Source organism: Podarcis melisellensis (assembly GCF_964234715.1).
Source record: "Podarcis melisellensis genome assembly, chromosome: 14".
Lineage (NCBI taxonomy): Eukaryota > Metazoa > Chordata > Lepidosauria > Squamata > Lacertidae > Podarcis > Podarcis melisellensis.
In genome coordinates this window covers 42,786,597-42,810,593 of record NC_138546.1, presented here as the reverse complement: position 1 = coordinate 42,810,593, position 23,997 = coordinate 42,786,597, and the positions used below count along the sequence as shown (strand labels likewise).

Sequence of the window (23,997 nt, the reverse complement as noted above, 5' to 3'; positions counted from 1 at the left end):
AGTTGCCTTTGTTTTGAGTTATACTTTTTTGCATTTTAACTGGTCTCTGTATTATTGCACCACAAATCCAGTAAGCAATAATTGAAAGAAAGCCATGCTGAGCTCCTGAACTGAGAGGTCCACAGCTCAGTGGCAGAGCACATGCAACTCCAGGAGTGGAGGAAACCTCAGCAAGGTGAAACTAATGTGGCCCTCCAGGCCTCTCCATGTGGCCCTCAGAGCTCTCCTCAGATCACAAACACCCTTCGCCGGCCACACCTCTCCCAGCCCTGCACCATGATTTTCCTGAGTGCTGTTTCCTGGCTGACATGGAACCTTGAACTATGCCTCTGGAGAGAGGGCGTGTGTGAGCCGAAATCTGACTTATTTCCATAGCTGCAGTGCTGACTCCTCTACAAGGTGCTGCAATGAATTGGTTGCTCCACCCACTTCTGCCTCTGGCCACACAAACCATTTACATGTGCCTGTCTGCCCCCCAGGGGTGCTAACTTGAATAAAATATTGGGGGGCTGGCAGACCCCACCCTGCACAATCGATCACAAGATGCAGCACATGCATACCATTTGAATGGCAATGGCAATTAACTTGGGGGGCAACCCCCTCAAATCTTTTATTGGGGGGACCAAAGGTACCTCGGCTCCTAGGAGTTGGATCCTATGCCCCCCCCAAATGTCCATGAGGCAAAAAATGGCTGAAAAGGGTTCCCCATTCCTGAGTTAGGAGGACCAGAGAATCGGACACCCCTTTTCTTAAGACCCCAGAGAGCCACTGCCACGCACAGCCCTGTGGTTCCATCCACACCTGGCTTCCCCCAAATCATCCCTGGAACTGTAATTTGCCCCTCACAGAGCCGCAATACGCAGCACCCTTAGCAAACTACAGCTCCCAAGATTCTTGGGGGGGGGTTTCATGTGCTTTAAATGGGTGGTGTGGGTGGGGCCAAAGGTGGTCCGGTGGTTTGACTGTTGTAAACAAAATAATAAATTTAAGGTCTCATGTATGTAATAAATATATGTAATAAATGTTCGTAAATGTACCAGCCAAGCGCAAACATAAATATGTGGACCCCATGTCTGGAGCAGCAGAGGAAGACCGTCCTGAAACCATTTTGACTCCCAAACTGACCAAATGTTTTCTCTGCAAGGAGGGAGGGTAGGAATTGGGTAATCACTATTTCAAAGGAATGGGCAGACTACCAGGAAAGGCAATCAGATAAGGCATTATCAGATAACCTGGCAGACAGGAAAAATAACAACATTCAAATTTCTGTTGTAGACCACCTTTTCCGTGTTGAAAGTATGATGTTTGTGGGGGTGGTCTTGGGTTACACCCCTTCTGTGATGTATGTATGATGTATGGAGGGGTGGTATTGAGCTCCAGGACAGGGAATTTAAAATGTCTATATAAGGGCAGACACACCTTAGTTCTAGGTCCTCCTCTGTCCTCCTGCGTGTGAGGGGAGCACCCTGTTGCAACAGTTCAATAAAGATCAGGCTTACTAGTTGCTTTGCTTCTCAATATTCTCTGGTTGGCCTCTGTTATTTTCTCCTACCAATAAGGAACCCACGTAAGGACTCTATACGGGCTCTTGGATACCCCATAAGGGAAAAAGGGCAGATTTTGTTTACAACTTGACAATTCCATGCACTCACATGGCCATCAAGAGCAAAGTTGGAAAAGTAATATTTGTCCTTCAGAAGGCATTTTAAAGTGTCTCCCGTGCATTCTGTCGCCCAGCTAGCATGCTTTTGTAGTCATGAAAGGCCTGGCTGTATTTCAAGAAAACCTCAAAACAAAAGCCTCATCCAGACAAACAAAAGGAGAGTTTTCCCTGAACAAAAACACCCTAGGACTGCTTGGGAGGAGCGAGGGGCTGATCCTAAGATGCTGGTAAGACGATCTGCTTCTCTGCCACAACATCAGCCAGAAATAGATCCAGCTGAAGCTTGTGACGAGAGTTATCTAATTCACGTCCTGTGACTACCGATTGTGAAGTGAGGAAATGGCACAGTGCCCGTTTGAGAGACAGGCCGGCGAAGAAGCAAGGAGGGAAAGACAAAATGTTAGCCAAGTGCCCCCCTCTCTTTCTGCCGGCCGAGCAAGGAACGAAATGTACTGCAGACAAATCAGACAGACTTTTAGAGCGTTAATTGCCTAGTTACCTACCGAAAGCAGACCTTCAGGCCAGTGCAACCCAAACATTGGGTTGTTAAGGCATCCCGCAAGATGCCATCGCCACCAACTCCTGATTCTCTCTCAAGATTACAGGACTCTGTGTGTTCTTCTCTGGGTATCGTGAGAGGGAAGTGGGGGAAGAGTCTTGGGATAAAACCTGAGTTTTAAAATAGTTGTTTTTGCTTCTGCAAAGTGATCCCCACTTACTTTTTACCCAGGATGGAGAGAGATAGCTGCACGGGGCTCACAAATGCAAACTTACGAGGAGTGGCAAATAGACAAAAACAGCCTTTAGTTGGCCCTTCAAATCTTTGTTGGACTCCCAGCAACACCCCCATTCAGTGTGGATAATGGTTAGGGATAATGGGAGGTGTCCTGTAGCAGCAGGTCCCCCCGCTCTGCTCTAACTGATTAAGTGCCATGCTTTCAAAGCTAGCCCTTCTATTAGAGAGACGCAACTCACCTTGGGCAACAGTTTTGGGGAAGCCATTAATGAGGAAAATCATGTCTAAGATTTTTTTAAAATCCCATGGATATAATGACTGCAAAAGGGCTACATGCAGTAAGTGATCCCAACTCAGTAATCTCTTTTTATTTTCAAACCCTGTAACTTTTTGAATCCTGTATAACATTTATAACAAAACGTTGATTTTGTTTTTTAAGTTTTTGCAGAATTGTTGCTTGCGAAACCAAACTAACAACAATACCACAATTCAGAATATACAGTAACTCTGTAAATCCAAAACCATCAAGTAACAGAAATGGTTTTTGGGTTTTTTTAAGGTATGGTATAATAAGAAGGGTTTTGCCTGGCAACAGAAAGGATAGCAGGGAGAGGTTTCCATACTTGGGGGTGCCACCACCAAGAAAACCCTCTCCCTTCTTGTTGCCACCAACCTCTCAGGACACCCAATGGACAGACTTTTAAAAGCAAGCTCCTCCATAACCTGGATCTTTTGACCATTTGCTGAGACCAGCTGACCAATTCTTTTAAGTGATACCATGAGGGCCGTCAGGGAGGGAGTGGAAGTACCTGCAAGTGGGTGCAGACTCTCCGCAGCACATCGTACACACTGTCTCTAGAGATCAGGGACACGAAGATGTACTGGAAACAAAACAAAAATCAGGAGCAGTGAATAATCATGGTGCAAGCAGCAAAGTTTGAAGCACGGCAGCTGGCCAGGCTGATTCAGCATTTGCACATTTAAAGACACAAACACACACACACAGATATTAACATGCCCCCTTCAGAGGGCACTTGCAAAGAACTGGTAAGCCTGCAAGCTTCAGAGGTTTCATAGAACCTTTTATACAGGTCATATCCACCACAAACATTTCAAGCGCTATGATGTCACTTTGACCTGTCGTGGCTTCCCCCACAGAATCCTGGAAGGTGTAGTTTGTTAAGGATGCTGAAAATTGTTAGGGGACTCCCTAGTCCCCTTGCATGCCTACAATTCCCAGAGTGCCTTAATAATCAATCCCTCTTCCCAAAGAATTCTGGGAATGATTTCTCACTGAGTCCTAACAACTCCCAGCACCCTTAACAAACTACACTTCCCAGGATTCTCTGGGGGAAAGCCATGACAGGTTAAAGCAAACTAAGGCCCGGGGGCTGGATCTGGCCCAGTTGCCTTCTAAATCTGGCCTGCAGACAGTCTGGGAATCAGTGTGTTTTTACATGAGTAGAATGTGTGCTTTTATTTAAAATGCATCTCTGGGTTATTTGTGGGCCATAGGAATTCGTTCATTTCCCCCCCCCCCCTTCAAAATATAGTCCAGCCCCCCACAAGGTCTCAGGGGCAGTGGACTGGCCCCCTGCTAAAAAAAGTTTGCTGACCCCTGGGCTAAAGTTTGTCATAGTGCTCTGATGGAGAGAATATCTTATTTATTCTATTTTTAATGGTGCCTTTCGCACAGGGAGCTCAGGGAACATGCTCCCCTCTATTTTATCCTCACAACAACCCAAGTAGCAATAGGCCCATGACTACCTGCCACCTTCGTCACCTACCCCCAAGGGACCGTTGTAACCAGCTGCCCTGCAAGGACATCACCAGGGCTCACTGAGCCTGCGATGGGACTCTGGCAAATCCAGCAAGGCTCCAGAAGGCCAAGGCCCCACGCAGCAAGGCTGCATTACGCCAGGCCTCCTAGGGCCTCTTTCTGAAATGCCAGCAGCCCGTCCGCAATGGGTGGCTTGAAATGGAAGCCACGCATGCATCTGGAAGAGTTTCATGGGTTTCAGTTTTGGAAAACCCATCAGGCGGCTGCCAAAATAGCAAAAGTTCATTTAGCCGTGGTGAACATGCCTAGTTCGAAAAACCACATTCCATCCACCCCTGCTCTTCTAGGGTTTCAACCAGAGGCGTAGCCTTCATTTCCTGTGCTCAAGTTTCTGTGCAATTTTATGGACATTGTTTCATGTTATTTATTCTGAATCGTAAGCTGTTGCCACAAAACTTAACTTCTTCTTAATCGAAAGGCAGGGTTAGAATGTTTTAAAACCAGGGATGGGGAACCTGTGTCCCGTGAGATGTTGTATGGCAGGCGTGGGGAACCTCTGATGCTGCAGATGTAGGTGGACTACAACTCCCATGAACCTCAGAAAGCACACAGACAGTTCAGGAACATTTGGAGGAATAAGGTTCCCTGCCCCAGTCGGAGTACTACAGTTCCCCAAATCCCTGATGCTGGCAGGGGCTGGTGGGCATTGGGAGTCCCAAGCCTGTTTTAAACGAATAAATATTGTGAGCACCTGCTCTCACCGGAGAAGCAAGCCACATTTGTAGTAGTTCCATCTGCCTTTCCCTCTGTGCTCCGAGCACCCTTCTCACACGCACCCTGTCCAAGAAAAGGTGGCAAACTAGTACCACACTTGGCCAGAGGGAGCAGGTGGGTACATTGTGCATGAACAGGCTGAAGATGGGAGCTCCAGCTCCAGTTTCCTCATCTCAAACAAGATATCAACTGAACTCAACATGGCACAAGATTTGAGGAAGCATGGCGGCAAGGCGATGTAAGGAGGCCCATCCGCCTTCAAGAGGGTGTGCTAGCAGAACCAAAGGTGAGGAAACAGTGACCGTAGAAGTGCTGGCAATCCTTTCATGTGGGGCAGGGATGGGTGGGCTGTGGCCCTTCCAGAAGCTGGATTACAGCTTGATTCATCCTTGGGCAGTTGGGCCATGCTGCTTGGGGCTGATGAGTCAACATCCAGGGAGCCACAGCTTCTCCATCCCCGATGTGACACAAGGAGTAAAGGGCACTAGATAATAATTAACAACGCAGCAGGTTTTTACACACAAAGAAAAAACGTATACAGTATAAGTACTGAGTGGGAAATCATCGCCTCCAGACCTAAATGCCAAGGACATGAAGTGGGGGGGAATTGCATGACACATCTAAGGCGAACAGATTTATTTGCATCATAAACTTTCACCAGCAAAAGTCGACGGGTGCCTCAAGTGCACTAGAACCTGCTAGCCGCTGACGTGGAGCCTACTAGACTCTGCTGATACAACCAGCAACTTCCCGTTCCTTTCCGAGTTGACGTAACCCATGAAGAGGGCAAGCTGGGACTGAACCCAACATCATAAAGGGACACGATTCGCACTGGGGGAGTTCTGAAGGGCTGGGTGGAAATGTGGAGAGGTCCTGATTTGCGCTGCAGCCCCAAGGCTCAAAGCCAGGGTGGCTGATCTGTGGCCTTCCAGAGGTTGTTGGACTACGACTCCCATCATCCCTAGCTGTCGGTCATGAAGGCTGGGTCTGATAGGTGCTGGAACACAACAATGCCTGGAATGCCACAAGCTCCCACTCCTTAGGCCAGTTTCTGTCAAGGGCCATATTCCCTTGGGAGTAACCTATCAGAAGCTGCAGGCCTGGAGTGGGCGGGGCCATAAGGCAACTCCGTACATTCCTAGATGCAGATTACATGGATATCTGCACATGGGCATTTAATGTCCTTGACCCCCCCCCACCCCCACTCCCAAATACATCAGATTTATTGCTGTAGAGGCTAAAAGGCCAAGTATTTATAGGTGAAAATGTTCACAGCTTTGACCTCAAATAGTACAGATTCTTGCCTGCGTCTCTTACCTTTCGGCTGGCATTGGTGGTGATAGCGAGTCCATTCGGCAACAGGCGAGCTGTTTTGTGCTTTTTTATCAGCTGGACAGAGACAACAGGAATGACAACCTGAAACAGAGAAGAATGGATGTAGTTTGTGCGTGAGCCAAGAGCTGAAGTCATGGGATCACACACAATAACTCCCTGGGTTATTAATTTCTGGTTGCAGAATCATCACCCAAGTCCTAACCATATCCAGTCTGCAAACAAGCCACATAGATTTCGACGAGAGGAGGCTTGCGCAACTGGGAGTAAGACCCCACTTCCACTATGCATTTAAAGCCGTTTCCTTTCACTTTCCTAGCATCACAGAACTGTAGAGTTGGAAGGGACCCGATGGTCATCTAGTCTAACCCCCTGCAAGGCAGGAATCTCAACTAAAGCACCCACGACAGATGGCCACCCAACTTCTTCCAAGGGAGTTCATTCCACTGTCAAACAGCTCCTGCCATCCAAAAGTTTTTAAGTATTTGTGGATTCTCCCAAAGAATCCTGGGAACTGTGGTTTGTTCAGGGTGCTGAGACTTGTGAGGAGACCCCTCAGAGAACTACAATTCCCAGAGTTCCCTGGGAAGAGGGAGTGGCTGTTAAAACCAGTATGGGAATTGTAGCTTTGTTGAGGGGAATATGGGGGTCACCTAACAACTCCGGGCACCTTTAAAAAAAACCACCCATCAAATGCTTGCAAGCAGAAAAGTCTGTCTACTTGCTTCTTTAACCTTATTGGCCAGTCAAACATTGGTGTTTAAAAACAACAACAACCCACGAGTAGCTTTTCCTACCCACATTCTGCTCACTGTCAACAAAGGCTGGAAATACTTAGGCTGTGAACAGATGAAGCAGAAGGCACTGCAGAGGCTGAAATGAAGCATCAGATAATTGCTCTTGCCTGCAGTACACGTTTTCTGCCCCATCATGGGCTCTGATGAAATCGGTTATGCAACTTCTTACAGTAATTCCAAGCTGCAGGAAAAGACCATAGCTGAGTGGCAGAGCAGGCAGAAGGCCCCCATTTCAGGAAGAACTGAGAAAGGCTCCTTTCCCAAATTTTGCACAGCTGCTGCAGATGTAGATGACCCAGAGCTAGATAGATCAATAGTCTGACACAGTGCAGAGGCAGATTGCTATGTATCCTGGGGGGGGAAACCAAGAATTCCTATAAATAAGCATGTGCGGGATGCCAGGTTTCATGGCAGGGCCATTTGTTGTTGTTGTTGTTGTCTCCAAAGAAGAAGAAGAGTTTGGATTTGATATCCCGCCTTTCACTCCCCTTCAGGAGTCTCAAAGCGGCTAACATTCTCCTTTCCCTTCCTCCCCCACAACAAACACTCTGTGAGGTGAGTGGGGCTGAGAGACTTCAGAGAAGTGTGACTGGCCCAAGGTCACCCAGCAGCTGCATCTGGAGGAGCGGAGACACGAACCCGGTTCCCCAGATTACGAGACTACCGCTCTTAACCACTACACCACACTGGTACAAATTACAAATGCTCTGTAATGGTGCAATTTCCAGACCAATGCGTTTGAGAAGAATTAGGACAGTGACCACAAATGAAGCTGCTGGGGACCCACAGCAGAAGCCCGGGCAGGCAAAGGGCCCCAGCAGGCATCGCTGTTGTAAGGGAGCCCCTTGCAGCAGCCTGGGAGTGCAGGGCAGTGACACATCAGCCCCAGGGAAATGGCTGAGATTAGAAGAAAGGGACCAAGCCTTTCCCAGGGCAAGGTTTCCTCTCTCCTGCGTTGGGCTTGTACGGCTGTCATTATGCTGGCTGCTGGGTCAGAGCAAGCACCACAGATGCAGTAAAGGAGGGGCTGGCATTCAGCAAACGTACCCATAGGCCTAGGAAGATTCTCAAATGTCATGGGCAGGCTGGATCCAGAGGAGTGGTGGGAGACACTAGCTGGAGAACCCCCAGGGGAAGGAGCTCAGAGACAGGGGGTTGGACGACAAATGTATGGTCAGAGGAAGGAGACTGGAAGAAGCTGAAGAGGCAACAGGGTTTAGTGAGCAGGAAGAGGCTGTGGCAGAGAGCGGTGCAGAATCAGAGGCAGGAGAGGAGTGGGGCTAGGAGACAGAGATGAGACAGGCTGCTGAAGAAGCCAGGGAGTCTCCCCCTCCTGCTGGGACCAGCTCCCTTCCCCCCTGGTCTCCCAGAACACATAGAGGAATGAAGAGGGAGGAGCAACGAGAGATAAGATGATGGAGCCTTAGGTTGCTGGGGGAGGAACCAGGGGAGGAGCCTTAGAGAGCGGTGGGAAGGTGGGGACTTTCAGGCCTCGCAACTGCCTCATTGGGACAAGACCTACTGGGAAGAGCTGGTGTGATCACTAGGCCTGTGCTGTTTGGGTTTCTTCTAATAAAGAGTTAACTTCACTGACTCCGGTGTTGTTGTTTTTATTGCTGAGCTATTCCTGACTCTGGCTCCTGACATCAAGGCAGAAAAGGCATCTCCTTTACTTAGTGCCTAGCACATGAGGGAGAAAGAAGAACATGCCACGGATTGTGGACATGACCCTCAATCTAAGGAAAATAAACAGTCGGAGGGAAAAGTTTAAGGCTGCAGTTAGATAAATTGCAATGTAACGACAGAAGAGTCCTGCTAAATGGGCTGAATGTTGTGGAGTTGGAAGCAGCCTTCTTCCTGAGCAATGTTTATTTAAATAGGTAGCGCTCAGGATATAAATAATTCAGCCGTTTGGCACCATTTTAAGGAAGTCTGTTCTAAATATGGACGAGCGTTACCCATCAACGGCAGTGTTTACCAGATAACCCCAGAACTGTAAATCAAGGAAAGCAGCAGGAATTCTCCACCGTTATCAGATTCAGCTATGGTTTCTCTTATGCCACAGACACAGGCCTTGCCTCCAAAGCAGCTTGCTTGGAGGATTTAAAACAAAATGAAACGAAAAAGCGACATTTGTTTCCATAAGATGTCCTTGCACCTTAGAAAGCTGGGTTCAACCATTTTGCTTTTCCCCCTCGCCATGGCAAGTGGGGAGTCGGGCTCAGGCGAGTGAGATCTCAAATCTGGAGCTATAGGCAGAGGCAAGCTGGTGTGCATCCCAAAAGCCAACCTCAGCTCAGGTCTTCAGGTAGCAGAGGTGGCCTCTAGCGACCCAAGTGGTGTTCTGAGCTCGGAGCAGAGACAGAGCTGGGCCTCCTGTCTGAATTAAAGAAGCCGAGGAACAGAATTGCCTCTAGGGCCAAGCCCAAGGGGCACCCCAAATTCAGAGCACCTGTCAAGCATAGAGGCAGGACAAGTCTCTACCCGCAAACCATGAGGGGTCAAGGGCCTGTATCTAAGGGGCGGGCAGTGGAAGTGGGAATGTAAACATTTGGCAAACATCGCACCCTGGGACCTTAGATTGAATGTGCTGCAAAGAATGAACAAAGGAAGATAATATTCAACTCTTCCAGCACTCTAGGTTTGAGACAGCATGAAGATTATGAAAGAGTGCACACGCGAAAATGGATTTTGTATTTATAAGAGACGACAGAGCTGCTGTCGGTGAGGAGGAAAATATGGCTGCTGTAAGAATGGACAATGAGACGTAATGACTGAAATGGAAATTAAAGATGTGGCAACATGAGGAAGAAATGAACATATGTTTGCAACAGAAGCGGGAAACCTGATTTTTAAGAAATTGTATTAAATTAAAGTAATTCAGACGGATTTGTAGTAATTTGGAAAACTAACAAAAATAAATATATATTTTGAAAAAGGCTTCCCCCCACCCTGCAGCCAGCAGCTCCAAGAATAGCTTTGGAAAGAGAATCAGATTTCCCCCGAAATTTGTGCTACATTTGAGATTCTGCAGTTGAGAGGCAACACTTGGAGAAGGCACGCCCAATGCTGCAATCAATGTTTGACTGGCCAACAAGTTTGAAAAAGCAAGTAGGCAGACTTTCCTGTGCTCAAGCATTTGGTGGGTGGTTTTTATTACTGTTGCCACTTCATTTGATCTCCGTCAAACACGCTCCTCTTTTAGTCTGCTAATGTTTACTGACTCACCTTGATATCCTTCCCAAAAAGGTTTGCATAGAAACAGAGCCAGTTTGGGGAGATGTAGAGGCGACCTTGGATGAGGATGTCTCTCTGGAGAGCGCAGGAGCAGACTGCAAAGAGAAAAGGCATCGTGTGAAAGGCTGTGCTGGTCCTGCTTTGCGGGGGGACATCACCTCCCAAAGCAGTTTGCCCCCAGTCAAGATTCAATGCACCCTGCTGGTGGCAGCGGCTGTACATAAACAAAAGGAGATTCGGAATATGCCACTGGGGTTACAAATCAAATACAGTGGTATACCTCTGGTTACGTACTTAATTCGTTCCAGAGGTCCGTTCTTAAGCTGAAACTGTTCTTAACCTGAAGCACCACTTTAGCTAATGGGGCCTCCCGCTGCTGCCGCGCTGCCGGAGCACAATTTCTGTTCTCATCCTGAAGCAAAGTTCTTAACCCGAGGTACTATTTCTGTGTTGGCGGAGTCTGTAGCCTGAAGTGTATGTAACCTGAAGCGTATGTAACCCGAGGTACCACTGTAAAAGGCACAATGGAAGGGAACTTGAAACTTGCCTACTACTTTATGATGTTCTGTTAGTTCTAAGGAAGGTGTCGTTATTATTCTACAGGAGGCAGGAATCAGATCTTTATCTTTCCCCACCACTGCAGGTTTACTCTGACAGGTGGGTGTTGCCACAATGACATCAGGAGACTGATAGGTGGGTTGCTCCACCCAGTGGTCAAAAGCTCCCCCATGGGGCAGAGTCTGCTTCACCATCTCATTCCCCCAAGGGAACTTGCTGGAAAAGCAGCACCCCATCAGCTGTTGCCACCCAGTGACACCAGCTGATTGGAAGGTGGGTGTGGTTTGGAGGAAATAGCCTCAACGGTCAGCTTGGACTTCCTGATGGGCCAAGACTGGCCTATGGACCAAAGTTTCCTCAGCCCTGTTCTTTCTCACCAACAAGGCAAATTGAGGTTCTCCCCCTGCTGCAACGGGGATACAGTGATGGGCAAAACTGGCAACCACAAGCCCCCATTCCAAGATCCAGGTCCATGTTGCTCCTGCAATTTACTTTTTAAAAAGCATTCGAGTGATTACTAATTACATTTATTGTCATAGAATCATAGAGTTGGAAGAGACCACAAGGGCCATCAAGTCCAACCCCCTGCCATCAGAGCACTCCTGACCTATGGTTGTCAAGCCTCTGCTTAAAGACCTCCAAAGAAGGAGACTCCACCACACTCCTTGGCAGCAAATTCCACTGTTGAACAGCTCTTACTGTCAGGAAGTTCTTCCTAATGTTTAAGTGGAATCTTCTTTCTTGTAGTTTGGATCCATTGCTCCAGGTCCGCTTCTCTGGAGCAGCAGAAAACAACCTTTCTCCCTCCTCTATGTGACATCCTTTTATATATTTGAACATGGCTATCATATCACCCCTTAACCTCCTCTTCTCCAGGCTAAACATGCCCAGCTCCCTTAGCCCTTGTGTCGCATCGAGTTTGGCCTTCAGAAAACCAGGTAGATTAGACACTCTGGGCTAAGGTTGCCCTCTAGGAGGGGGCTTCAGCCAGAATACAGCCAGCTGATTTCGCCAGCCAATGGCCGACAAGCCTGTTTCAAAAACCATGACTTTGGCTGTTGAGAGCCTCGTCCAGAAATTAACAGCCAGGCCAGAGTAGCCAGGCTCCAATACTAACCTCCATCTCTACGATTCGCTTCCTCCCTTTAAGCAATGTTTACCACTCACCTTTCAGCACACTCTCCTCGGTAGGGATGTCCTTGAACAACTTGTGGTACTGAGAGTTGTATTTATTAGGAGGCTAGACAAAAAAATAAAACAGACATAAAAAAGAGCTCAGGATATCAAAGAGGTCATGCCCGAGTGTACTGGCAGCAGGCAGATATTGGGCAAAATAGTCTGACCACAGGTTTACCATTCTTGCAGCCTTTTCACTTAAATCCTCATCATCAACATCACCATCATGTCCACCTCCTCCCAGGACCCGTTATGAAGAGCTCAGAAAAGAGACAAAGAACACACTGTCCGGATAGTAAAGTGTTGGGAAGTAAAACCCATTAGTCTACACTGGAGAGCCAGTGTGGTGTAGTGGTTAAGAGTGCTAGTCTCGTAATCTGGGGAACCGGGTTCGCTTCTCCACTCCTCCACATGCAGCTGCTGGGTGACCTTGGGCCAGTCCCACTTCTCTGAAGTCTCTCAGCCCCACTCACCTCACAGAGTGTTTCTTGTGGGGGAGGAAGGGAAAGGAGATTGTTAGCTGCTTTGAGACTCCTTCGGGTAGTGATAAAGCGGGATATCAAATCCAAACTCCTCCTCCTCCTCCTCCTCCTCCTCCTCCTCCTCCACAAAGGTAACAATGACATTTGTTGCTCCGCCTCCTTTTGTCTCTGGCCCGCCCACACTGGCATGTGGCCCTCAGCAGGTTGCCCAGAAGGGAATGCGGCCCCTGAGCTGGAAAACATTCCTGCTTTATATGGTAAGATTCCTGTGCTGTTTGCTCAAAGCTTGCTTCCTTCTGCAACGCCTAACAATGATTTAGACACCTCCCCGCCCCCCGCCGAAGAGCACCTGAAGAGAGAAGTCGATGACAATAACAATAAAAACATGCATGCAGAGAGCCCATCAAAGGTAAATACTGTATCTAGCAGGTGTCACTAGGCCAGAGTTCCTGTGAAGTTTAAGCTAAGAGCAGAAGGTGGAGCAGCAGGACCAGGAGGCAAGAGCAGCTTTCAGTCCAGCAGGGAGGAAAGATTACAATGGGAAAGCAAGCAGAATCCGGCCAGACAGTTTGCCCCTGAGCAAGGGCAGTGGCTGCAGAGCCCTGGAAACCAGCAGCCTGCCCCTCCCCGACTCACCGTGACTTCGCTGCGGCATTTCTTTAACTCCTCCTCCTTGATGGCATCACTCAGGTGCAGGCTGGAAGACAAAGGGAGATTCCACGGATGGGCACCCCTACGGCCATACTCTCACAAAAACACCCTGCACTTTTATCAAGATCCCGCTCAAAACTCAATTAGGCTGGTGGCGGTTGTCAAGAGGGCATTCTGGGGTCTGCAAACATAATCAACTTACAGTGGTACCTCGGGTTACATACGCTTCAGGTTACGTACGCTTCAGGTTACACACTCCGCTAACCTAGAAATAGTGCTTCAGGTTAAGAACTTGGCTTCAGGATAAGAACAGAAATCGGGCTCCAGCGGCGCGGCGGCAGCGGGAGGCCCCATTAGCTAAAGTGGTGCTTCAGGTTAAGAACCGTTTCAGGTTAAGTACGGACCTCCGGAACAAATTAAGTACTTAACCCGAGGTACCACTGAGGTCTGCCAAATTAGAGGTCTTGGTTCTTTTAAGACAGGCTTTAAAAGACCTGCACTTTCATGACAGGTTTCTGACGTTCAGTTTACCTAATCAATTCTTTTGGCTGCTGTTCCGTCTTTCTGTTTTCCATTCCTTTTTTATGCTGCATTTTGTTCTGTTTGACCGTATCGTGCTGAAAAGGCAGGTTATTAATTTTGCCCCCCTAACCCTTACTGTAAAAGATTAGCACACTAGTCCTACGTTCTACCGGCAAAGTTTCGCTATCACCTCCTGTAAGAAAGAACCGGGTTCCGCGTAGACAATGGAATCTTCCTCCCAAAAGTAAAGTCACGTTTGAAGTTGCAAGGATGTGACCCTCGTGAGAAATGACTAACAGGTTATCTGTATGTTTCCTGTTAGTCATATCTCATGAGGGCTGTGTCCTTTTCCACGTCAAACAAAATAGCAAGCCACTAAGAATTTGTAGGGAAATTTAAAAAGCGGCATGAAGATGTTGTGACACACATGCATCCACAAAGATCCTTCTCCTCTTCGTAGTTACATTTGCCCCAGATAGTATTTTAAACTTCAGATTTGCATGGTTGGGTAGTTCACAAGCTACACCAGCTTCACTGGACCAGAAAACAGGTGAGAGAGATGCTGGAGCTTTGTTTGTACAGGATATTAATGGGGGCCACATAACTCTCGCAAGGAAGGCAGAGATCTCTGACCCCTAACTTACATTCCACTTACTTCAGGACAGGTACACACTCCCCCTTCCTCTTCCTTCTTTAGCATGGGTCTGTGGGAAGATTGTTGCGCCTACTCTCCAGGCATTTGGGTAGCTAGAAATCCATTTTAGATCTAAGGTGTGTATGTACTGTGTATGACTCCCTGCTTGTTTATGTGCAACCAGGCTGTCAAAAAGCAGCATCTGTGTTGGCGGAAATGACTGGCAGGATCCGAGATCAGGGAGAAGAGTCAGTGGAAGAAGACTAGAAGAAATTTAAAGACTATCTACAGAGATATTGTAAAATTAATGAATCTTAGAATGATGTTGGATTGAAATTAAGTGGTTTCTAGCTGTAATGGTATAAAAGAATATGAAAAAATGGTTTTTTATAAGTAAAAGTTCAAGGTTATAAAAATTTAAGATTAAAGATCTGGGTAGAATAAAGAGGGAAAGAAACTGCTGAGCAAATAAATTGAATTGGAATACAAAAAAGGGAGGTCCGAGGAGGTCCGAGAAACAAGTAAATGAAAAATAATGTGATGGAAAGATTGATTGTTTTTAACAACTTTTATTTTGTACTTTTTCTTTTTTCTTTTTCTATTTTGTAATGTAAAAATCCTAATAAAAAAATTATTTTAAAAAAAGAGATCCAGCAAAAAAAAGAAGAAAAAAGCAGCATCTGTGTTCGCTGCTTCCTTTATTTCATGTAACAAACCAACCGTTCTTTCTCTCCTGGTGCGTGAACTCCTTTGTTAGGCACAAGGTCATGAGTAAAAACACCCATTAGTAAGGAATGCGCATTTTGACTCCAGCAAAAGATCCTAAATCTCTAGGATGTGTGCATAGGGAACATGTGGGTGGTGGTCTGGATCCACATGTGGTCTGGACCCACATCCTGTGGGTCCAGACATACACCTTGTGAATAGTGGCCAGCGACAGCCCTATATTCTGTATTGGCTCTACAGAGTCTCCCCTCCCAGGGCCGACCAATTTTGGTGGCAGGGCAGAATGGTAATGAAGCATGGGGAAGGAGGACTGATTTCTCCTTCCCTATGTGCCACGGTCCTGATCCTGTGCTGCCTCCCTGCAGCTGCTCCTTAGATGGGAAAAACGAAACACAAGATTTCTACAAAAGCTAAGCACCCAATCGCATTTGTGCAATTAACGTTACACTTATTTCGGCCCTTTGTGTTGACTTCTTACAGCTGAAGTGTCATCCTAAGCATGATGTCAGGGTTTCTGGGAGAGAGGAGGAGATGACAGAGGAGACGGAGAGCGAGTGGGAGGAGGGGCAGAAGGATGAGGAAGAAGATGACGGAATTCTAAGGGAATCCACGAGTCTGAGCAGCGAGTCAGAGGATTCTCAAAAGGGGGTTACCTTAATCAAGCAAAAGGGAGGAGAAGGGAGAAGCGGAGAGGAGCCCAGTGGAAGACAGACGCAGCAAGAGGCGTCTCAGCTGGAACGGAGTAAAGGGGGTGGAGTCGTCAGCCTCTCGGAGGGAGCAGGATTAGGAGAGAACAGAGAAAGGGGGTTGGAGCAAGGTGTTCAGCCGGAAAGGGTGGAGAGCAGAACAAAGGGTGGTGTAGCGGTCGAAAGAAAGGTCAGGAGCAACGTACGCGCGCCAAGTTCAAACGTAGAGGCGCGCGGAAGTGGAGAGAGCTCAGGGGAGGAGCCCGGCCCTAAAGCCAGAAGGAGGGGGGAAGAGGCGGCAGAGGATTCAGCCTCAGGCGAGTCACGGAGAGAGGGAACCCAGGGGGGCAGGAAGACCCTGCGGAAAAGAAAGGAGAGGAAGAGGTGGTCTAGAGCCAGGCTATTAAGTTGGTGTGGAAGAGGGGAGGAGTCAGAGGGGACTTCAGCGGTCTAACGTGACAGACGTACGGCCACAATGCTGAACTGTATGAGAAGCAGAAATCTTCAATAAACTTTTCCTGTAAATAAACTGCAACGGAGTGAGGTCTCTTGTGAGCTGGGACCCATCCTGGGTGGCCGTGACAGTAAGTCCCCTCACTGAAAGCAAAAAATTTTTTTTTTGCGAAGCTCACGAACGGGAGCAGCCATGAGCGCTGAGGAGCAGCTGGTTGCACTGCGGGATCAGGTTACCGCTCTCACATCGGCAGTCATTGCTTCGCAGAAGAAGAATGACGACTTGGAGAAGACGTGCCAGGATTTGCAGGCAAGGTGGGAACACGCGGACAGGGCGGGGGCCCCAGGATCCAGAGCGGAGGGCATTGCGCTTGGACGGCGGGGGGGTGCCCTGGTTCCGCATTTTAATGGCAACTTGCAAGACTATCCCAATTTCAGAGCGGACGTCGTGTATGCACTGCATTTACTCCGTCACGATTTTAAAGATGAGGAGGAGAAAGTGGGGTTCATTGTTTCGCACCTGCATGGGGAGGCCAGGGCTTGGCTACGCAATCTGTGGCGCGAAGATGGACCGGCCCGTCGCAATTCAACTGCGTTCATCAAAGCGATGGATTCTTGTTTTCAATCCTCTGTGGATGTGGACATTGCGCGCCGTCAAATGCACGGGCTGAGGCAGGGGAAAGCGACTGTGCGCCAATACCACTCTAAATTTTTTGCATTGCTCACCGCCTTAGATTGGCCAAAGGACAGTAAACCGGTCAGAGATCTTTTTTGGGAGGGATTGAGCCCCCCCATCAAGGATGAGATCGCTAGAGGGGACAGACCCCAGACCCTAGAAGACGTGGTGCAACGGGCTTTAGCTATTGGAATTCGACATGAGGGACGTCCGTGGCACGAGGAGGACGGGCCCCAAGCGCGTGCGCAAGCGAGGACTCTCCCTTTTGTGCACAGGGATTTCAGCCGTGCGCACCCCTCGCCAATGGGGAAGGACAGCGAGGAGCCAATGGAGATTGGTGGTGCTAGGGCTCAGAAGCCATCCCAGAGCCCTGTCCCTGGTGCAGCCAAAGCGAAGCCTCCTAGAGGAACCAGGAAGTGTTACATCTGTGACAGTGCGCACCATATGGCGAAAGAGTGCCCCCAGAGGCTCCAGAAGCACACTGCGGCACTGGCAACTGTGACAGCAGAGGTGCAACCAGGGGAGCGACTTCAGGGAAACGACAGTGCCTGGCTGGAAGCAGAGCTCCTGGGGCTCAGCCAGGCGGATCTGTAGACAAGCCCCCAGCATCGCCGCAGAGCGTGGACCCTTTGCCTCCCAAACCGGCAGTTCTGCTCACAGCAACACTCCAGCTGCCTGATGGGAGACTCCTCGAGGTTCCAATAACGATCGATTCGGGAAGCAACGCCGACTTCGTGGGACTGCAGTTCGTTAAGCAGCACAACATGGCGCTCCTGCCTGCAACGACGCCTCTGAACGTGGTCACGGTAGACGGCAGGAAGTTGCTGGGGGGGCAAGTGGTGCAGCAAACCCCTCCCATGCTGATGCAGATTGGCAACCATCGAGAACTTATTAGTTTCAATGTCACCCACTTATCGGACACGCCCATCGTGTTAGGCATGAGTTGGCTGGAGAGGCACAGTCCCGCGGTTGCGTGGTATCAGCGGCAGATCACCTTTTGTTCATCGTATTGTGCTCAGCATTGCTTTCAGACCGATCAGGGAGGAGAAGCCGAGCAGCAGTTGCATCTGGGTATGGTGCAAACAGTGCCTCACAAGTACCAGGACTTCTTGGAGGTTTTCTGTGAGAAGGAAGCTGACAAGTTGCCGCCTCACAGACCTTACGACTGCGCGATTGATTTAGTGCCAGGGGCGCAACTGCCTGCTGCCAAGCTGTACTCCATGTCGGAGGACGAAATGCAAGAGCTTCGGGAGTTCATAGACCATAACCTCGAGCGCGGTTTCATCCAGGAATCTAAAGCAGCGGGAGGCAGCCCTGTTTTCTTTGTGAAGAAGAAAGACACGCCCCAAAAAAGGCTTATAGTGGATTACAGGTTCATAAACAGCTTGACTAAGCCCAAAGCTTTCCCCATGCCCAAGATTGACGACCTTTTAGCGACCGTCAGGAGGGGCAAGATTTTCACCAAGCTGGACCTACGTGGAGCTTACAATCTCATCCGCATCCGGAAAGGGGATGAGTGGAAGACCGCCATGTTCACCCCTCTGGGCACGTACGAATACAGAGTCATGCCTTTCGGCCTCCAAAATGGCAGCCACGTTTTTCAAGCATTTATGCACCACGTGCTAGCAGGTCTCCTCTACAAAAAGTGTGTCTGCTTTCTCGACGATATCCTGATTTTCTCGGAATCGCCGGAGGATCACGATAAGGACGTGAGGGAGGTCCTGCAGAGGCTGAAGGAACACAGGCTGTACGCCAAGTTGGAAAAATGCCAGTTTGATGTCAGAGAGGTTGATTTCCTTGGCTACAAGTTGTCCGACGAGGGACTGGCCATGGACAGGGCTAAGGTTCAAGCGCTGTTGGACTGGAAAAGCCCTCGAAATCGGAAAGAGGTCCAGAGGTTCATCGGCTTTGCCAATTTTTACCGCAAGTTTATTAAAGGCTTTGCGAACGCGACGGCGGCTATCACTGACACCCTCAGTTCCAAGAAGAAGAAGTTCGTCTGGACCGAACAAGCGGAGCGGTCCTTCCGGACGCTTAAGGGTCTTTTCGCCTCCGAAGAGCAGCTGCTCCACGTGAATCCCGGCAGACCCATGCGGGTAGAGACCGATGCGTCAGACAGAGCGGTTGGGGCCGTTCTCTTGCAAGAGGATTCACAAGGCAACTGGAGACCGGGTGCGTTCTACTCCCGGAAGCTCAGCAAGACGGAGCGCAATTATACCATATGGGACAGGGAGTTGTTGGCCATTCATGCAGCTTTCAAAGCGTGGCGACACTTCTTGATAGGAGCCAAGCACACGGTGCAGGTCCGCACGGATCACAAGAACTTAGAGTATTGGCGGACGGCTAAGTTGCAGACCCAGCGACACATGCGCTGGGCGGAGTTCTTCGCGGACTTCGACTTCAAAATAGAATACATCCCAGGAGACTCCAATGTTATTGCAGACGCGCTATCCCGAAAGCCGCAATACTTGGAGGAAGCAGCTCCAATCGCAGCAAAGCACATTTTCGCACCGCAGGCGTGGACGTGCGCTACCATCGCAGTCGACCTGGACGCGGTGCGACGCGCGTTGCAAAGGGATCAGTTTGCACAGTCTAAGATGGAGGAGCTACGCGGAGGGTCGCGAGACAACGATGAGTTTCAATTGCAAGATGGACTTTTGACTCGTAAGGGTGCCCTTTACGTGCCCACCGACGAGCTTCGAGCCAAGGTTCTGCAACAATTGCATGACGCCCCTAGTGCAGGCCATTTCGGCAAAGAGAAGACGATGGAGTTGGTGGCTAGAGACTTTTGGTGGCCCCAGATGAGAGGAGAGGTGGCGGACTACGTCGCCAGGTGTGATATCTGCCAGAGGTCCAAACCAGTGCACCAGAAGCAGGCGGGATTGCTAGAACCGCTGGAGACACCGCAGCAACCGTGGGAGAGGGTAGCGTTGGACTTTGTTACAGACCTGCCCAGCTCCAGAGGTAAGACGGCGGTGTTAGTGGTGGTGGACTTGTTCACCAAGATGGCGCACTTCATCCCTTGTGCCAAGGTGGCGACGGCAGAACAGACCGCAAAGCTCTTCATCGATCACGTCTTCAGAGTGCATGGACTTCCGCAGTCCGTCTTGTCCGACAGGGGGCGCCAGTTTGTTTCCACTTTCTGGCGAAAGCTTCTGGGCATCTTGCACGTCAAAATCAACCTGACATCGGCGAGGCATCCACAAACCAACGGTCAAGCGGAGAGGGTCAACGCGATCATGCAGCAGTACCTGCGGTGCTACGCCAACCAGCGACCTGCGGCGTGGGTGGACTATCTGCCGATGGCTGAATTCGCCTACAACAACACGAAACACGCATCCACCGGGGTGACGCCTTTCTTCGCGAACAATGGCCGTCATCCCAGGACCTTCCCGAGATTTGCGGCACCAGGAGGGGGGGGGCCTCAAGATGCCGACCAGTTTGCAGCGGAGTTGCAAGAGGTGCACGAGGAGCTGCGGAGACATTTGGAGCTGGCAAAACAGGCGTATAAGGTGCAGGCCGATAAGCACAGGAGGGCGGGAGAGGACATCCAGGTTGGGGACTGGGTGTGGTTAGCAGCCCACGCGATGCCGGCCAGGTCATTGGCCAAGAAGAAGTTAGGACACAGGCAGCTAGGGCCATATCAAGTTGAGGCTAAGATCAATCCGGTGGCTTTTCGTCTAGCCCTTCCGGAGGGTTCCAGGGTGCACCCGGTCTTTCATAGGTCGGTGCTCACTCCCTACAAAACCCCACACAGGTTTCAAGAGTCAGGAGCACCCCCAGAGCCACGTAGGAGGGCGCCTGAGAGGGGGGAATCGCCAAGACCAGAACCTCTTAACGAGGTCACAGAGATACTGGACTCGAGATGGGGGGAGGAGGGAGTTGAATATTTTCTCGCCAGGGAAGGCACTCCGGCCTCTGCCAATAGCTGGGTGCCGGGTTACGCGTTGGACGAACCCCTGTTGAAGGAGGAGTTCCATGCACTTTTTCCGCACAAGCCCATGCCCGAGGAGTATTTTGATGATTGGCTTTTCACGCCCACTTTGTCGGACAGCACGTTCGAGGGTTTCTCCTCGCCCGAGGGCCATACGCCCGAAACAAGCCCGACCAGGGATCCGAGACTGGGGGGGGAGGAGACAGGCCCTTGTTGGTGGGTGGATCAGCCAAGGGAGGCATGGAGTCAGAGATGGATGGTAGGTCCTTGGCAGGCAGCGCCAGGAGAAACAGTGATGGAGGAAGAGACTGTGATGTCTTTGGGTGGGGAACCCGAGTTCGAACACACATATACGGAGCTGCCAGAGGAGAACGTTGAAGTGGACAACCTGTATCCTGAACCGACCCCGGAAGAACCACGTTTTCCTCAACCTGCACCCGGCGAGCGGGAGGGGGGAAGGGGGGGCTTCGAGGGGGGGATGGATGTCAGGGTTTCTGGGAGAGAGGAGGAGATGACAGAGGAGACGGAGAGCGAGTGGGAGGAGGGGCAGAAGGATGAGGAAGAAGATGACGGAATTCTAAGGGAATCCACGAGTCTGAGCAGCGAGTCAGAGGATTCTCAAAAGGGGGTTACCTTAATCAAGCAAAAGGGAGGAGAAGGGAGAAGCGGAGAGGAGCCCAGTGGAAGACAGACGCAGCAAGAGGCGTCTCAGCTGGAACGGAGTAAAGGGGGTGGAGTCGTCAGCCTCTCGGAGGGAGCAGGATTAGGAGAGAACAGAGAAAGGGGGTTGGAGCAAGGTGTTCAGCCGGAAAGGGTGGAGAGCAGAACAAAGGGTGGTGTAGCGGTCGAAAGAAAGGTCAGGAGCAACGTACGCGCGCCAAGTTCAAACGTAGAGGCGCGCGGAAGTGGAGAGAGCTCAGGGGAGGAGCCCGGCCCCAAAGCCAGAAGGAGGGGGGAAGAGGCGGCAGAGGATTCAGCCTCAGGCGAGTCACGGAGAGAGGGAACCCAGGGGGGCAGGAAGACCCTGCGGAAAAGAAAGGAGAGGAAGAGGTGGTCTAGAGCCAGGCTATTAAGTTGGTGTGGAAGAGGGGAGGAGTCAGAGGGGACTTCAGCGGTCTAACGTGACAGACGTACGGCCACAATGCTGAACTGTATGAGAAGCAGAAATCTTCAATAAACTTTTCCTGTAAATAAACTGCAACGGAGTGAGGTCTCTTGTGAGCTGGGACCCATCCTGGGTGGCCGTGACACATGCGCTTGAATGGGGCTCTCTCCCAAGTAAGAGCACATCAGACTGACGCCTAATGTCAACTGAGCTCAGTTTGCAAACACCCAGATGGTAGCTATTAGATATGATCCCAGCAGAAAGGGAAGGGAAAGCAATGTGGGTGTGGATGGGTGTGGGTAGGTGTGTTAGAGAGAGAGAGATGAACTCAGTCCCTCTAAAAAGCAAAGCAAAATGTAAATAAATGCAACCGCACTCACCTGCCATTTGGAGAATCCAAGCTCTTTCCCTTGTGTAATGCCTCCAGTTTGTCCAGGCTGTGCATGAGCCCTGCTTTCTCATGCATTGGTTTCGTGCTGCAGAAAAAGAAGGGGAGGGAGACACAAAATAATACAGGTTGTATCCCAAGCGAAAAAGCAGCCATTAGGTGGTGATCATAGCACATAACACAGGACACAGCCAAGCCACTATCCCGTCCAGCTCATAAGAGTCTAGGCAGACGGATGGCAGCTGTCCAGTTTCAGGCGGGGGGCCTTCCCCAGACCCACCTGGGAACGGAGGGCTGGGACACATTCTGCATGCCAAGCAGATGCACGACCACTAGGGCCTAGATCCCTAGATCTTGACAGAAAGCAAGGTTACAAAATGCTCCGGCTGGAAGCCCGTGTTATGTTCAGCGACACAAAACCTGCCAAGAGTTACTAAGTGTGCAGTGTACACACATGCCTGCAATTCTCACATGCAATCCAGACACTCAGTTCTAGGGATCGTTTGATGTTGGGACCTGGAGGTACTCCAAGAGTTAACACAAACAAAAGAAATAAATCAGAAGGGAAATCTATTCTTTCCAAGGTGAATCCACTTGCTGTTTCAAAGGGGAATTGGCATATCTAACAAAAAACAAAACCTAAACAAAATCAATAAATAGCACACTAATACTAGGCTGAGTTTAAGTCATTACATGTGTTGTTCTTGAAGCGTACCTGGGAGATTAAGATGTGGTCAGGGAAGCAGGGGGAGAGATGTTGGCTGAATGAGGTGAAGGAATATAGGAATAGGGAAAGCTGCCTTATACAGTGGTACCTCTGGATGCGAACGGGATCACTTCCGGAGCCCCATTCGCATCCTGAAGCGAATGTAAGACGCGACTACGCGACTATGTGTTCGTGGGTCACGTTTCGCTGCTTTCGCACATGACGTCATTTTGAGCATCTGCACATGCGTGAGCGACGAAACCCGGAAGTAATGCTCTCTGTTACTTCCGGGTCCCTGCGGAGCGCAACCCGAAAATATTTCAGCTGAAGCGTATTCATCCCGAGGTATGACTGTACCAAGTCAGACCATTGCTCCATCTAGTTCAGTATTGCATACACGGACTGGCAGCATCTCTCCAGGGTTTCAGGAAGGAGTCTCTTCCAGCCCTACCTGGAGATTGTCGGGGATTGGACCTGGGACCTTCTGTGAAGGTGATGGACTACATGGAACTGGCGGAAATGACTGGCAGAATCCGAGACCAGGGAGAAGAGTCGGTGGAGGAAGATTGGAAGAAATTTAAAGACTATTTACAGAAACATTGTAAAATTAATGAATGTTAGAATGATGTTGGAATGAATTTATGTGGTTTTAGCAGAAATGTTATAAAGGTCTAGGAAAAAACAGACTGTTAATTGGTGAAAGGAGGGAAAGTAAAGTTACATTAATATGAAGATAAATTAAAGGACAAAAATTGGAAAAGATGGGAAGGATTTGCTGAAATAGCTAACCGAACTAGAATACAAAAAAGGGAGGTGTGAGGAGGTCAAGGAAACAAGCTAATGAAAGATTAGTTATAGGGAGAGTTGCTGTGTTTTTTTAATTGTTTGTATTTTTCTGTTCTTTTTATTTTTTTACTCATTGTGATGTGTTGACTTGTTTTTGTCTAATATGGTGTTTTTACTTTTACTTTTACTTTTGTA

General features: G+C 49.5%; 1 protein-coding gene across 7 annotated transcripts in view; it reads right to left on the bottom strand.

The window, feature by feature from the left end:
- Window positions 1-23,997, bottom strand: part of GRAMD2A (GRAM domain containing 2A) — a gene marked incomplete at its 3' end in the record, with an annotated part of 71,929 nt that overhangs the window by 10,380 nt on the left and 37,552 nt on the right. For all 7 annotated transcript variants that reach the window (XM_081888684.1, XM_081888681.1, XM_081888680.1 and 4 more), the window contains 6 exons: window positions 22,303-22,398; window positions 13,172-13,232; window positions 12,045-12,117; window positions 10,311-10,414; window positions 6,271-6,369; window positions 3,209-3,280 (listed from right to left, as the gene is read on the bottom strand). In XM_081888684.1, the coding sequence (XP_081744810.1) occupies window positions 3,209-3,280; window positions 6,271-6,369; window positions 10,311-10,414; window positions 12,045-12,117; window positions 13,172-13,232; window positions 22,303-22,388 (495 nt within the window). In that variant the 5' untranslated portion in view covers window positions 22,389-22,398. The remainder of the gene's footprint in view (window positions 1-3,208; window positions 3,281-6,270; window positions 6,370-10,310; window positions 10,415-12,044; window positions 12,118-13,171; window positions 13,233-22,302; window positions 22,399-23,997) is intronic.